This window comes from Melanostigma gelatinosum, assembly GCF_949748355.1.
Source record: "Melanostigma gelatinosum genome assembly, chromosome: 11".
NCBI lineage: Eukaryota > Metazoa > Chordata > Actinopteri > Perciformes > Zoarcidae > Melanostigma > Melanostigma gelatinosum.
In genome coordinates, this window is record NC_136644.1 from 10318563 (window position 1) to 10334827 (window position 16265).

The 16265-nt window shown below is 43.8% G+C and overlaps 1 protein-coding gene across 1 annotated transcript in view; it reads right to left on the reverse strand.

Moving 5' to 3' along the window:
* The window catches only part of neurl1aa (neuralized E3 ubiquitin protein ligase 1Aa), a gene marked incomplete at its 3' end in the record, with an annotated part of 53633 nt that overhangs the window by 22656 nt on the left and 14712 nt on the right, over positions 1-16265 (reverse strand). Inside the window, exons 2-3 of the mRNA XM_079277778.1 lie at positions 10534-10784; positions 9916-10237 (exon numbers count right to left, since the gene is read on the reverse strand). Of these exons, the coding sequence (XP_079133904.1) occupies positions 9916-10237; positions 10534-10784 (573 nt within the window). The remainder of the gene's footprint in view (positions 1-9915; positions 10238-10533; positions 10785-16265) is intronic.

Consider the following 16265-nt stretch of genomic DNA (forward strand, 5'->3'; position numbering starts at 1 on the left):
GTGTGTGTGTGTGTGTGTGTGCGTGTGTGTGTGTCTCATGTAGGAGGACATTGTAATGGGGCCATGGAAGATGCAGCTGCTGACACTGTGAGCCTGGGAGGAGAGGGGGAGGGGGGGGGGATTTATCACCTGATTCTTTACTTTTGATTGAATTTCAAACCAAATGTAGCACCTGTTGGACTGAACCATTCATTCGTTCATGCAGGGGAGCGTGAGAGTTATGGGTCAGCCCATTTAGAATGCCTTTTGGAGAGCGCGTTTTGATTTGAATAATTCAGCACCTGCTGGACTAATCCATCGTAAATACATGGCCGGGGAGGGGCAGTGTGTCTGTCTTGGCCCTCACAGGCATTGGCTCACGCTGTAAATGTTTTTGATTTGGGAATAACCACAAAGCAGGCTAGCTAATGCTGTGCCTGGGGAGGTGGATAGTGGCACGGGCGGGCTTAGTGGCGTTGCTAGCCTGAGCAGACGGAACTCGCAAAGGGTTTGAGCCGGTGACGGAGCGGGGGGGGGGGGGGTGTCGGTAGGGGAGATTTACTCTGTCTCACGCACACAATCTATCTCACAGGGGTTATCTTTATCCATAGGCTCAGCTGTAAAGGGTTAGGGTTAGGAAGAGGGAATGAAATGGGAGAGGAGAGATCGTTTGAAGAGACAACAGGACATGAGGGCACAACGTGCAAAGGGAACTGTTCGGCTCAGCTGGGAAGACAGAGGCTAGAGACGGATATCCAGGGAGATTTGGAGTGCATAAAGTCAGGGAGACCAAAGAGGCAGCGCAGAGCTCAGACACGAACAAGCGAGTGAGAGGCCGAGATATAGAGAGCGAGAGCGAGAGAGAGTCAGAGTGGTCTTTGTGCTAGATGTTTGGGATGTTCTTTATTCCCTGGCGTTGGCCCAATCCTAGTCCTGATCGGGCTGGGCGGCTTTGAACCCGGGGCTTTTGGAAATAGCAGCAGGCTCCCGGGGCGACACATGGCCTTAAGAAAGAGCCAGGCAAACTGCCCGGTAAGTCACAAAAGCTCTGTCCTTTAGGTCATCGGCAGAATCCAGCATGTGCCTGTGCCTGCCCCCCCTGCCAATCAGCATGCCAGGCCCTCAGCGTTAATACCCTCCATCATAAGGTTCTTATATTTAAGCCCCCCTGTTTTATTGCGGTGCTCACGCAGGAAGGCTGATATGAGGTTGATTATTTGTCAGTGGTGGGAAGGCCTCAACTCATGCATGTCCACCCCTTTGCTATCATTTAGACTGGTGGATGTGATCGGGCACCATGCCAGTGAGTGTCATAAAGGAACACTCATACACCATGTGACCCCCCGATGTCCCTCTGTCTCAGGCAGGGAACAGTAAATGTGGAGTTGGCTCTCCTGGCACTGCTTCAGAGGGCCAAACAGTTTCAGAGGCTCTTCACTGAACGTCACACTCTGAACTATTGGTAAGATAACTTCTTGAGCGAAGGAAAGACACACAGAGATGAGGAAAAACAGGGAACGCCACATAAATCTTGACAAGTTACCTCTAGTTTTCCAGCCGAGGTACACTAACTTCAAGATCCAAATGCCAAATCAAAGAAATCCAGTTTATTCTTCTTGGCCTTCAGAGTACGCTGATCAACATGCATCATGAATTACATGAAGCAAACTAAAGCCAAGAAACACAACATTGCTAAACTTGCTTTGCTTGATCCATAGAAGTCTTTACAACACTAAGCTACATTTCAAAGTAAGTACAGAAGAGGCAGATTTACGCCATCTTTTCTGATTTGTGTGTTTTTGTTGGAGGGTCTGTGTGAAGCATCAGGACTTGTACATAAGTGCTGCTATTAACTGGGAGGCTGAGTCCTGCCAAGTCAAACCAGTCAAGTGCACGTAATAATCAAATCATCATTTCACTGAAAAGTAATGGGTTTTTCTCCCAAAAGTATGGGAATCCTGGTCTGTTTCTCTCTCTCCCTCTGAACTGGATAACACAACAAACGTTCCTAATAGACTTCTGTCATTCCAGATGACTTCATGTTCCTGGAGTCCTCGGGAGCGGAGCCAGAGCATAGTACGGAGAGAGCCAAGGCACAGCCAGTGGCCAGAAGGGGAAAAAAATAAGGTATTTTCTTGCAAATATTCTTTGCGTTGCATCTTGATTGTGCTTTTTATTCTACCAGTGTAGAATAAAGTAACATTTAAAAAGTGTTTGTTTCTCTAAACACTGTGGGACTTGAGATATGCAGTACGTTTTTAATGCTAATTAGTCCCCGGGTAGCCATGGGCTAAGGAAAACAGGTTTTTTTTTTTTTTAATGCAGTCCTTATTGGAAATGAGAGAAGAACATTTATTTATTATTAGATCATGTATTATTTATAATTCATCCAGTTCAATTTGAAAACGAAAACATGTTGTTGAAATATCATTCAATTGAACTTTCTTTATTTGATTTGACAGTCAGTTAGTTGTTGACTACAGACGTTAATACAACTGTTGGCTACTTCAATACATATGGCATAAAATCACAGCACAAGTTAGACATTATGGTGATGTTCCGGACCTTTGCAGGAGGAAATTCTCTCTAACTGGACCTCGTTAAATTTTTGTTGAACGCTTCACACCAACAAGGAGAGGCTAACACCACATTTACATGTGAGTCAACACCAGACCAACCTCTTCCACTCCCCCCCTCCCTATACCAATTTGTCTTTTTTAGCGGGGGCAGTGAATATTAAGGGGCGATAGCAGGTTAGCAGAAGATGACACATAGAAGTGGTATACATCATCTAAAAGCTGGAAAGCTGAAGATTCATTTGAGAAGCAGCTCAGCAGTGCGATAACGCATTGCCCAGCACTAATTTATACCCATTCATACACACTGCAGGCACAGCCCACGGCAGCAATTTGGGGTTAAGTGTCTTGCCCAAGGACACATCGACATGGACTTGCGGAGTTGGGGATTCGAACCCCGCTCTATCACTGAGACACAGTCGCTCCTACATAAAAGAGGAGGAGGAGATTGTGGTTTGCAGAAACCTGCATCGTTTTTTCTGGCCATTTCTACAACTGCTCTGCCAATCACGTAGAGTGACAGCAAACACTGTTGCTTCCAGATGGTGCAACGGGACCTCATTCTCCTGTCAAGACATACAGCGTCAGTCAATCCATCACCCGAGAACAATCTCTCATCACATAGCAGACTTCAGTATCTCCACCATGTTTTTCTCTGATGGACCACAGAGACAGCCTCTTCCAGGACATGTTTCGGTGTAAACTAAATTAACTGCTGCATTATTTGAGTTTGACAGCTAGACTGGAAAACCCCTTCTCTGAATCAACCTGGTTGAAAGGTGTTAGTGGCCTCAAGGCTTTGCAATCAGACTGTATTCTCCCGTCCTTCAGGGAAGTCCCACACTGGGCCCCTCTTGATTAAAGCTCCACTGTGACTGATTCATACAATTGTGAGTCCTGCTGGCTTTACAACAGTTGGAATTACTCAGTAACTCAGCCGCCTTCCCAATGTCAAGTTAAGTTCTTCTGTGTGCATGGACCGCTAACCTTGGGAACTGAGACATTGGGTATAAATTAAACAACCTTTTTTTAGCTTGTTGTATTTCAAGCCCATGGCGACAGCTTCAGTGTGCCCCAAAGATGGCTCTGCCAAACCGCTGCAATATTGTATTTTCCCCATTCAAGGCCAGGTAAAGTCAGGGACCTAAGCACGACATCACCGCGTCTGACACCTTTTCTTTGTAGCATAAGAACATGGATGTGTTCAAGTATTCTGGCCTCTCTTTATGAGTTACTCTGTGGGGGAAAACTAATCTTGTCTTATCCCCAAAAAAGTGAAATCAAAATGTTTTTTCTCCCACTAAACGTTATTACAGAAGCAACCATTTTACATTAGCATGACCTGTTATGGTATCAATGAATTCATTGCAACATTCATATGATAGGGCTTTTTCAGTTTTTAGGATGGTAATCCTAAAAACTGAAAAAGACAGTTGGCTAATGTTAATGCCAGTCAGAGGATCCTTTTCAGAGGGTTAAAAGTAGAACAAATTGTCACGGGGCATGATGGTGGGTGGACTCAAACGCAGACCAGAAGTAGAGTAAAGTGGGAATTTAATGAACACTTAAATCAGAACATGAACACTTACAAGAACACACAGGGAATCCAGGGACGAGACAAGAGACAAGAGGGCAAATCCAGCAGGATGAGGCAGGGCAGGCAAATGTTGGGGAACAGGACAAGACAAACAGGCGGGTAGAACACAAACAATGATCTGGCAGTGGGTGACCGGGAGGCAGGGGTTTAAATAGTGGCTAGAACAGGTGAGGAGCGGTGTGCTGATGAGGGAGTGCTTGATTAGTGATCAGGGGCAGGTGAAGGGAGTTAGACTGGTGCTGAGGGAGTGGCTGACAGGTAGAGTGAGGAGCTGCAGAAAGAAACACACAGAAGGCGAAGCCTGATCGTGACACAAACAGTAAATGGACTGTACTTGTATCGGGCTTTTCTAATCTTTCCGACCACCCAAAGCACTTGAGGAAACCAAGAGCTGAGGAGGAGGAAAAGCATGGTGATCAAGGCAGGTAGAGTCTGATTAAAACATAAGCTATGGTTGTATTTTCACTTTTGGATTGTTAAAGTTTGTCAGAAATAGGCCTTCCAGTAGGCCGCAGTTTCAGTTTTGGCCAATTCAAAAAGGACAATTCCACTTAAAAGAGCTTACCTTGTTTTTTCAAAGTGTTACTGGTACATTCTGTTCAGATTTCTTCATTCTTCCAAAATTATTTTTCGCCCACAGAAGCTGCTCGTGTATAGGGCCCTGAATTTTGTTGGATGCCACATCATTTGTTCTGTCCTAGCACCATTAGCAGGATGGAAGATGGGAGGGGAAACTCCTAAATTGCTGTCATCATGCTCAGAGGGGTGTGAAACCACTAAATCACTCCCCCCCCCCCTGTTTCTGCCATGTATGATGTATCACCCTGGTGAATCCTTCGGGGTGGATTATCACATGATACGGCTCCTATTTCAATTTTTCTACATCAAAGCCGCTCCTAATGTCGCCCGCGGTTGTCCTTCGCGCTTTTACTTCTGCTCTGACCTCAGAGCTGCCTCGGGACGCTGAACTGATGATACATCTTAAAATACAGAGTCACATGCAAACCGTTCACTCTGAACACGTGCTAAGATATTTAAAAAAATGAACTAAAAGTTGACTGGAACAAAAGGACAGAAATGAAACGTGTGAATGCAGGTGAAGCTTTTAAAAAGCTGCGGCCTCTTCTCTCACACTGCTCCACTGAAAGTCATTGGACCTAACAGGAACATACCACCTGCCCAGGTAAGTAAAGGGTGAGCTGAAACCAGCAAGCTTCCACATCACACAGAAGAATGAGCACACCACGAATACAAGATGTCCAAGTTACTGCTGACATCTTGTAGTATGGGGCGGCTGTGGCTCAGTGGTAGAGCGAGGCGTCCTTTGACCTCGGCTCCGCTAGTCCATGTTGATGTGTCCTTGGGCAAGACACTAAACCCCAATCTGGGTGTGTGAATGTTGTATAAATGTTAGCCAGTCCTGATGGGCAGGTGGCACCTTAAATGGCAGCACCTGCCATCAGTGTATGAATTGGTGTGAATGGGTGATGACATGTAGTGTTGAAGAGCTTTGAGTGGTCAGCAGACTAGAAAAGCATAAATTACACCCCAGTGTAAATGGTATGTGTATGGTGTATGGACACCCATCCATACCTAAAATAGTCTTCTTTATTTCATTAATGAATTACAAGCAACCAGGTGGCTTTATAACAATGTAATAAATAAAGAAATCTACATTTTTGGAGAAACTCACTAAAGCTGAAATAGTAATAACTACTTTTCACTTGTTGTCACCTATTCATGGATCGGTGCTTGCTTGTCCCAGAGGCAGTTGTGGCCATTCGGAAGGTTAATGTTAATGACACACGTCTGGGTCTGTGTGTGAAACGGCACCGCACTATTTTTCTTGACGAATAAACACTGAATAGTTCTCTTCATTGTGAATTACCTGTTTTAAGGTTGCGTTGTCGCTCATGAAGGAGGATAGGGTGGGGTTTCACACGTGCCGTTTTTGTACATTTTTGAATTTCATATTCCAATTCCACACAGAGAGTGAGCACAGGATACACAGGAGCAACATATTGCAACAGCTTGGAGAAGCACGTCAAGTGGTATGAAGACGTCTGTGTGTTGTACTATCCCTGCTGAATGCAGATACTGGAGGCCCCCCCAATAATTTACATTATGAAAGGCCTACATACACGAGCTGTTCAAAAAGGCTTTGAGCGGGAAAACTTAATCCACGATAGAATTTAAATTCATGCTTTATTATAGTATAGTAGCGAGGATTATAGTATTTCCAAGGAGGCACAATGAATAATCTCACTCGCTGCTGAAAAACATTGCTATGGAGAGAATAGAAATATTATTGATCCTACAGGGGAAAGTCACATTGGCAAAGAATAGAGGGGTAGCAGATTTAGAATGAGAATGTGACTAAAAAAGAGCTAAATTAAAGTGAAAGCATTTGTAGCAGAACATTTAGTTCTGAGGTGGCTATTTAGTTTTGGCAAAAAATGCTTCCTTTTTTGACCATTTCTATTGTTTTATGTGCTGCCTGCAGAGCTGCGGGTGTATTTGAGAATGCGAGGCTGGAAAAAGGAAAAACAGCTCCTCAAATGCCAGATAAAATAAGGAGTGAAAGCGAGAGGAAGGCCTCAGATGTGGAAGCCCAAGGGATTATCCGAGGACAGGGAAAGGTTCATGGAGCGTTGCGCACAGAAACGTGATGCACAGCGCTGACACAATTGGCCATTCAGCGTCACAAAGGGCCGTGTCTATTCTGGATGATGTATTTCTATCTCGACCTTCGGTAGCGTTCCACCCCTTTGAACAGGCCCTTGTTTGTGGGGGCAGATGTCAGTCAGTTGGCCCCCTGAGGAACATGAGCCGCCCTGCCTATGGCCTGACTGTAAAAAGACAGTAGGAATGACTTAAGTTGGGCTAAGGAGAAGCCCGGTTTGGGTGCTTGGAGCAGAGTTTCAAAGAGGTCAGACGTCTCTCAGAACGATGAGTTACACAGACTTCAATCAAATCAAACCTTGAGGGGGTAAGCCTGAATAGTTGGTTTCCGCTACTTGATATTGGAGCCATTTTCTGTATGTCCCATTATCTGATGTCCAGCTGCTAACAGTAATCTATTAGGACAGACTTACATTCAGCAACAGGACTTTGAGTTATGAACCAACCCCAACATAGATGGGAAAAAAACAGAACATGGGCTCCCTAATACTCAAGACACTGAACATCCACCCCCACCACCATGAAGATACCACTCAACGCAGTAGACACAATTGCAATATCTATGAGCCACGTGACCCCTGGTCTATTTTCACAGCAGAAGGATGACAGCACTGGATCTCTAGGGAAAATAAGTGTGTCTACATTCTCTCACATCAAAGTCATGCATGTTAAGCTACCCAGCATAGCTTGATAATGCAGAGCAGCCCCCCCCCCCCCCCCCCCCTCGATGCTTTTGTGTAAACATGGGGGCCAAATATTGGCCATATATAGATAGCCTTTGGTCATTTTTGTTCCATTGCTTCATGGAAGTCTTTACTGTATACAAAAACAGGTCGGGTAACCTCTAGTTTCTTTGTCATATGCAGAAATAAACATCTCATGGCTTTAAAAAAAAAAAAAAGACAGTGACAATGTAAAATGATCAGATACAGATGCTTTGACATCACGTAAAAAAAACGTTCACTAGTTATATCCAGAACACTTACACACAAGTTTATACTGGGAGGACACCAGTTTACATACCATTAGCTTAAACACGCTATCAAGGCCGGAGTACCACTCCAGCAGACCTTGAGGCACAGTGGACTGTGGTTTTGCACTCGCCACCTCTGTTGAGATTCAGGAGCACCCCAGGGTCAAGTTAGCTCATCTCTAATCTTCAGCGTACCTAAACAAGATGGTTTGTTTCACACAACCATCGGCTAAGTCATCGTTGGAAACTGTCTGGAAAAGGGGCAGGAACTTTGTAGAACGACTGTGGCTCAGTGGAAGAGCGTGTCGTCCTTCAATCAGAGGAACGGCAGTTCGATCCCCTGGCTCGATAGTCCTGATGTATGGGTTAGGGTAAGTGTATGAATGGGTGTGAATAAGTGCCTGACATGCAGCGCTTTGAGTGGTCGGAAGACCAGAAAACTTCTTTCAATGAGGATAATTACCCTCCAGTTCTGTAGAACTGATGACACTACAGCATCTACACTGACCTCTTGAGGAGGTCATTGGCTCCTGAAGAGCCGTTATTGGAAACAGCCAACAGTCTCCTCCATGTCGTCTCTCACACACCTAAGCCACGCCCCTAGCTGCCAGAAGTTCCTCACAGGAAGCTTGTTGGTCCGAACACATACGCAATACACTGAATGTAAATTGAAGTGATTGAATTGCACTGCATCCACTTTCTATACTCTATATCAGAGGTCTTCAACAGGGGGTCCGTGGAGGTACTGCAGGGGGTCCACGGAATTTTTGGTTGATTAGAAAATTTTGAAAATAATATTTTTTTCTCTCTAAACATTAATCTGTCCATTATTTTAATTGTTCAGTATTGTATGACAGATAACAGGTATCTTTATGCATGGCAGTGGCACTCATAGGCCATCACTCATTTTTTGTTTCCACGTTTAAAATGAAAACATCAATTTGAATGGCTTGTATGCATGATTATCATGCAATTGACAGACAATGTTGATATTGGCATTGGTATCAGCTGACAAGGTATGTTTACAAATGGCAGTGGCACGGCCTCCCTACTCACTGTAACTTGCACATGTTTAAAATAAAAACATGAACATATGAACCTGTGTATTTGAATAGCTTCGTATTGAATGCACAATAAAGAGGTGTATACATGGCACTAGGCCCATTTAATATAAAACACAATTTTATACAATATATATAGTCGGGGGTCCCTGCGCCATCTCTCTATCAGTTTGGGGGTCCTTGGCCTGCAAAAACGTTGAAGACCCCTGCTCTATATGTTTGTTGTATGGTTTTGTTTCATGGTTTAATTTTGTTTCGTATTTTTGTATTTACGTGAACAGTTTAATTCTTGGGATGTAAGACAAATTTCGTAAAATCCAATTTGAAGTGAAATCCAAGTGAAATCCAATTTAAAATAAAAAAACATCGCGAAAACCGGGGCGAGTCTCCCTGAAGCTTTTCCAAATAATCAGTAAACACGTGAATCATTTCAAATGCTTGTCTCTGAGTCTCGCCGGATGTAAACACAGAAAGTAGCTGCCATCAACGGCTGTTATGGCAAATAGGTATCTACATCTGGGGCAACTTGCCGGCTGGCCCTCTATAGTCATCCTTGCGCAATGCTTACATGTGTGATGCTGCTGTCATACTGTCTTCTAAGGAAACTCAAAAGGCCAAATGCAATGACAGTCATGGACGATTGCGAGTCATTTCACTTTGATGGCCAACCATATTTATTGAAACTGTGAATTTCCGGCACCTATCAATATTTTTGTCCTGCAGACGTTTTGTTTCACCCCCCACCGCTATACACAGCCTCACACATGAAGACCAACGTGAAAGTGGTCCCAGATGAAGATGCCAATGCAGTTCCTCCTAATGGCTGCCAAGAAATAGGTAGAACCATGACCTTATCATATTCTTCTATCCTTTTATATACTATTCTGGTAAACTCATTCACATTTTAGTTTACGCTAATCTGTTAATGCATCTATCACAAACTATTTTTTTTTAGGCCCCACTGAGGGTCTGGGTCCCAGAGGCAGTTGCCCCTGTTTCCTGTTCGGTAATTTAGCTCTGCATTGTATGCTTCTTCAACCAGCTTACCTAGCAGCTGCACTCCGCGGGTCAGACCGTAAACATCGATGACGGCCCAGAGGGGCTCGGCTGTGCGGACTCCACTGAAGAACAGCATGGGACTGGACTCATTAATGCGGTAGAAGACTCTGCCCTTCTTGTCAACCCAAAAGGCAATAATGCTGCCCTCGCTGGCAAACTCCTCAGGCAGGGCCTTGGCCCAGAAGCCGGTCTGGGACACCAGGTCAGGGCAGGCGTACTTGGGCAGGTTGTCTGGGTTTATCCTGGAGGGGTCTTTGGCGGTGAAGCCCAGACGTAGAGCCCCGCTCCAGCAACACTGCTTTTTAGTAATCTGGGGAGAAGATAACCATATGTGGCTTTATTGGTATTATTTGGAAATTGTTTCCTAGAAATTTGATAAAAGTAGAGACTGCCATTTGACATGAGGCTGTGAATCACCCCCAACTTCTACATAATATTTGACTCTACATGGTTTCCATTCCAATGCAATCACTCTGTAGTTGAATCTTCACTGAGGAACTCCACATATTCAGTGTAAACCTAAGATAAAAACGGTACAATCATTTTGTCAGCTTTAAAGCTCCCAGACTTTAAGGAGCTCAAGTGCTCCACTCTGACAAAGAATACCTTGAGGCGGACTTGCTCATAGAGTGCCATGGGCCTGTTGCCGAAAGTGATGGCATTGCAGAAACTGGCCTGCCTCTTGACTGTCTTCTGGGCAAGGTCCATGACGATTTGGGATCCCTTGGCGTTTGGATGAAAGAGCAGTGGGCTGATGGGAAGGGGTCCGCCAACGCTGCCGCACTGGAGAGGCAGGCACCTCTTGGGTTTGTGGTGGCATCGGTGTGACGTGGACGGGAACGGGCCACCCAGGGAGTCTGAGCCAGACGGAGACAAAAGGAGTACAAAGTTGAGACAGTTGAGCTTTACTATGAAACACAAATGCCCGAATAAGGAACAGCAGGTTAGGTTTGGTCACTGTAATCAGGGTCTGATGTTTTTCTTTCAAATTTAATGAAAAGCTTTACATCACAGAAAATAACATCAGATATGACCACATAATCTAAGATTCCTGAGTTCTTGTATTTGGGTTCTTTGTTGATTATTTGCGAGCATGGACTAATAAGCTAATCAGCCATAATCACATGCAGGGTCCTGCAGGGTGAAAAGCAAATCTCCATGCAGGTCTACATTGCAACACATGTCCAAGTAATTATGCTCCTCAGTTATTCACATACGGAACTTTTCCAGGACGAAGGGCCCTTTTGAATGTGATATGATGGTCTGTTCAGTTGGATACCTGTCCGTTGTTTGATCCAACCATCCACCCTGACCTCTGTCTTAAGCAGACTTTATTTGCTCTTTATACTGCGTCCGTTGCTCTGAGCGTCTAATACTGACGTGGATGGGTTTACATTGGCGTTAGATGGCGTCGCATACAGACACTAAAGGGTGTCTCTGTGCGTCGTATCAGACACAGAGGGGCACTGACCAAGCATCAGTGTTTAAGGAGTTGAGAGTGAGAACATATTACATACCACACATTACAGCTTTTATCCGCTTTTATCCAAAGCGTCTTACAATTCAGATTCTATCACATTCATACACCGTAGGCACAGCTACGTGAGCAATTTTGGGGTTAAGTGTCTTGCTCAAGGACACATCGACATGCAACTAGCGGTGCCGGGGATCGAACCGCCGCTCCTCTGATTGAAGGCCGGCCCTGCTCTCCACTTAGACCATACATATGAATAACAAGATCCATTACTTGTCTAAATATAAACTGAGATTAAGACATTATTTCTGTACAAAAGAAAGCAGCCCAATAAATAATTTCATTTTGCAATCAAAGTTGCAGAGGAAGGCTCGACTGACTTGATAATTGAAGCATCCAGATGGCAGTAAATGTGTCTGAGTCAGAGTGGCTGACGGGGTGTGATCACTCGAGCAGCTACTAGAATCAACATGCACTGGAGCAAGAGCAAAGATTTTCCAGAGCTGGAAACCACCAGATTAAAATTGATGAATTAGTATTCTGAAAGCAAGCGTAAGACTATGTTATATACCATCATTCTAGGATGTTAAATGATTTCCATAAGTTTCAGTATTTGTGTTTGAACATTCCAGTATTTTGTGGTAAAGTGGTTTGTTAAAAAATTTTTTGTTGTGCCCACAGAACAGACTCTTAACTTGTCTGGTCTACTCTGGTCTCACATCAGTAAGTGATCAGCATTTCATTCAGGTTGAGATATACATGTTTCCCAGCTGTGTTGCATTATGGACCATTCAAGTCAGTGGAGAAATTGGAATGTCTGTCTCTTCTTTGATAGATTTCTCCCCGTATGATTTACTGGCTAGAAACAAACCCAAGCTCTTCAAATCAGAGGAACTGATGCATCGGCATAAACATCAGCAAAACCCAGTGTTTACGCTGATGTTTCGGTTACTTGATTTTTTTTTTTCTCCAATCAAACTCTGGTCAGCTATGCTGGACACATTTCAACACCAAATGTTTGAATACCTATCTATGGGAACTGGAAGCCTCACACTTCTATGCCTCTTCCAGCCAGTCAAGTTGTAGTTTACATCCATGTCATCGCTTAATCCAGTCAGACATTTGTGTCATAAATATCATTTGAATTATTGTGTTATGGCCGCAAATGTGTTTTGCAAAAGTGATCAGTTCATCCTTGAGTCCAGTTGGTGATTGGGCCAAATTTGAAGAAATTCCCTCCAGGTGTTCCTGAAATAGCGTCAAGAAAATGGCCGGACAGACGATCTGAACGCATAATGTCTCCGGCCACGTCTGTCGCCGGCAAGAAGACATTGTAAGAAAATCTACACCATCAACACATATACCACTGTCATAATCAACGAGGGCTGTCTGACAAACAAACGGATGAAAGCTGACACAATGGCAGCAGCAGATGTCCTGATAAGACCATGCAGCTTTATGTTTCTCTCTTCCTTTTGTCTCCATCCTCTCCCTCTCATCTGTGTTCATCTGGTAATGCCCAGTCCAGTTTTTTCCCCCTGTACGCATCTACCGCTCAATCTGGCCCCAAACTCCGAGCACTGCTGAAGCCTTTTGTCTTAGGCAGAGCCGCAGGAGAGTAGTTGTTGAATGTGCTGCACATGGTCCTGGGCAGATTGAGCTGAATGAATTACTGGGCTCTAAAGAGGCGCAGCTGCTGTAGAGGGAACAGGCTATGTGTAAATTCATGTTCCTTAGCAACCCCATGTGTCTAAAGGTCTTGATCAGCGCACTCTTTCACTCTGCGGCTATCAGCTAGGATACAACAGATGGCTTTTGTTTGCTCCGATACAACAACAAGATATTTATGGTCTCAGATGGTAGCTTTTTGCAACTAAGCTGGAGTGTGGTTTCTGGGAGTCCACTCAAACAAAACACGAATATCAGTTCACAGAGAAAAGATAACATCTTACTTCATTTCTGCCACTCTGAAAAATCTCTCCATCCTTTTCCCAGATTTTTCAGATAGTAGTTCAACTGTTAAAGATTCAGTGTGTACACTTCTATCCCGTGCTGTAGTTTAAAGTTATTAGACGGACCAAAGCAGCCTCGAGCCTAGCGGCTGAGCTCAGTCCTCCAATTACCTCAGCAATACAAATCCGAGAGTACCGGTATATGCTCACGTCCACAGAGCCTGATATGTGACCCCTTGATGTAAACGGCTTGAAAATGGCTCCTGTTAACATCAATCGGAGAGCTGCCTCTTAAAAAAAATGCTGTTTGTGCATGCAGATTGATGCATGTGTTATCTGTGAAAAGGCAGTTTAAACAGCCTCGCAGGAGCCATTTACTAAAGGTCAAGAATGTGTTATTATGGAGGAACAGGGTAAAAAGCTTGTATTCCTCTGCCCCAGAGAGAAGAGGTCTTTATCCCACTGCTGACAACACTACACATCTGTCATACGCCAATGGACATCTCTATGGAGCAGTAAACTCATCTCAAACCATTTCAGAGGTGAGCTGTGTGTGTGTTCATTTATCTAGAGTTGTGTAATTACTCACCAACCATCACCAAAGTGGTTTACCATGCAAATAGGATTTTATAAGGAGGGAGAAAACTATTCAAATATTTACTGCCTGGTGCTGGGGAACAACTGTAACAGCTATTCTCCAAATGAAATGGTCACATAAGGTAACAGTTAAGCTGTATCATATGGAATTAGGTCGAATATTATTTTCAAATAATCAAAGTTTGATATTTTTTCAAAGGTGTGCTAAGTATTGTGTGATTAACATTTGCAGGGTGTGGTGAGTTGACTAAATGGCCAGGCTGTTCCTACTCACACCTACAAGTCATTTACGAGTTTGTCAATAACCCACAGAATTGTGAGCCAGTAGGGCGGGAAGTTTATTTCCCTTAATTTGGTTGTTAACACCTCGAGAGTAAGTTACCTAACAAACATACGTCCGTCTCCCAAACCTAAGCAGGTAATTTTGCTGCCTGAGCAACATGTTCTGCATTGCAGGGGCTTGTGCAGGCACACCAATGGCTCATGTGGCTGGAGATTCGTAGAACGCACAAAATAATAAAAAATAACTTTCTGTAAGATATCATATGAACTGCTCTTTAAGGATACGGTGTAATAAGAAGGCATTCTGATTCACATACATGTAAAACATGTGTACAAACAATTATTTATCTTTTGTGAAGCGAAATTGCTCTATTGACTAGTATTTGCAGATACCATCGATCCAGTTCCCCATCATTAATGATTAAGGATTTTAGCGCCGTGGAAACATGATGAGTCTAACATTCAGCTTACGAAGCACAGGCAACCCACTCCCTCCTCTTGTTGCTATGTACAGTCCAGTTAACACTCTTCATTGGAGACTAGGTTAAAACACACACACACACACACCTTTAAAGCTATTTCAGGACAAGCAGGCTAGTGCTGGATGTTACATAAAATAACATAATTATGATTATTAATGTACTGCTGGGCTTTAGATCCATTACCAAAACAATGTGTTAATAAAAAACATATTTGCAATATTTGAATATCATGTTGACTCATGAAGTTCTCCTGGAATATTTGCAATCATCACCATGTCATCAAGGTAAACGCATGAATTTCGTCCTTCACAAAAGATTATCAGTGTAAAATGTTCCTCTTAAGGTCTTTATTTGACGTTGCTCTCCGTAGATCCATTGACAGTGGCATTTACGACGCCACGACGAGCCTGGAGGCCAATGACAAACCGCATCTTAATGTTGTTTACATAGAAGTGTCTGGATGATGTATTCAATCCCACTGACTCGTGACAAAACGGCATTCCAGCCTGATGTAAAAGCAACTGTGAAATGAATCACACAATAATAGCGGCCATTAATCACACACATTATCATTTAGGCTTAGATGCATCAAAATACAGCTCAGGATGGCTTTACGCAGCTTATCGATATGTGCCTTTTACACTGTAGTTAACAGGGTATTATATTTCCTCTTCTTCCTGATCTCCATTCATACGTGTGTGACGGACGCCATAGGCCCAGTGTGTGAAACCCAATCGACTGTGTGGCTCAATGACAGGGAGACAACCACTGCGGTGGAGACAGCAACTGTAGCTGCTATTCTACCTGGGGACAGGTACCAAGAACTCATTACGGGCTCATCACTCATTTTGTTGGTGGTAACCAAAGGACTTGACGTGCTGCTAGGCAACATCATGACAAATCTATTGCTTCAGTTTTGATGATGCATTGATAGAGTCGTGCCCACGTAATGTGGCTTGACGGGGGGGGGGGGGGGGGGTTCCATAATGACACTGGTCAGAGGAGCCTCAGGTGATCCTGTAATTTAAAACTGTTGACACTAGATTCGCTGCTCTTGGGTGGCTGCTTTCTTGCCTTACGATAGCTTACATTGTAAAAATAAGGCTGACGTGCAATTTGCTTTGTCATTATTCATTATTCATTCATCCTGACTTTGTCTTCATGATGCAAATTTGATCTGTTTTCAAGGAGCGGGTTGGGTTTTCAAAGACATTTTCATGATTTCACAAATGTCTGTTCTGCCCAGAAGGATAAATCCAACACTTCCACACATCAGCTTTGCTCTTACATACGTACATTAGGTCTGTTGCTGAGACGCAGACAAAATGTTATGTTTCTAGGCAGAGAGAATAGCTCTATGGGACCATGAGAATACGAGACTGGGTTGGGTGATTGAAAAAATATATTGGCTTTTTGGGGGAATTTTGGTCATGGTATTTTGCGAATGTAATGATCTGACTCCAAAGAAGGAGTGAGAGACGCTGCTCAGCAGCCGAGCAATGGCTGAGAAAAACAACGTGTTTCGTTCTTTTTATTTAGTTTCTATGTCCA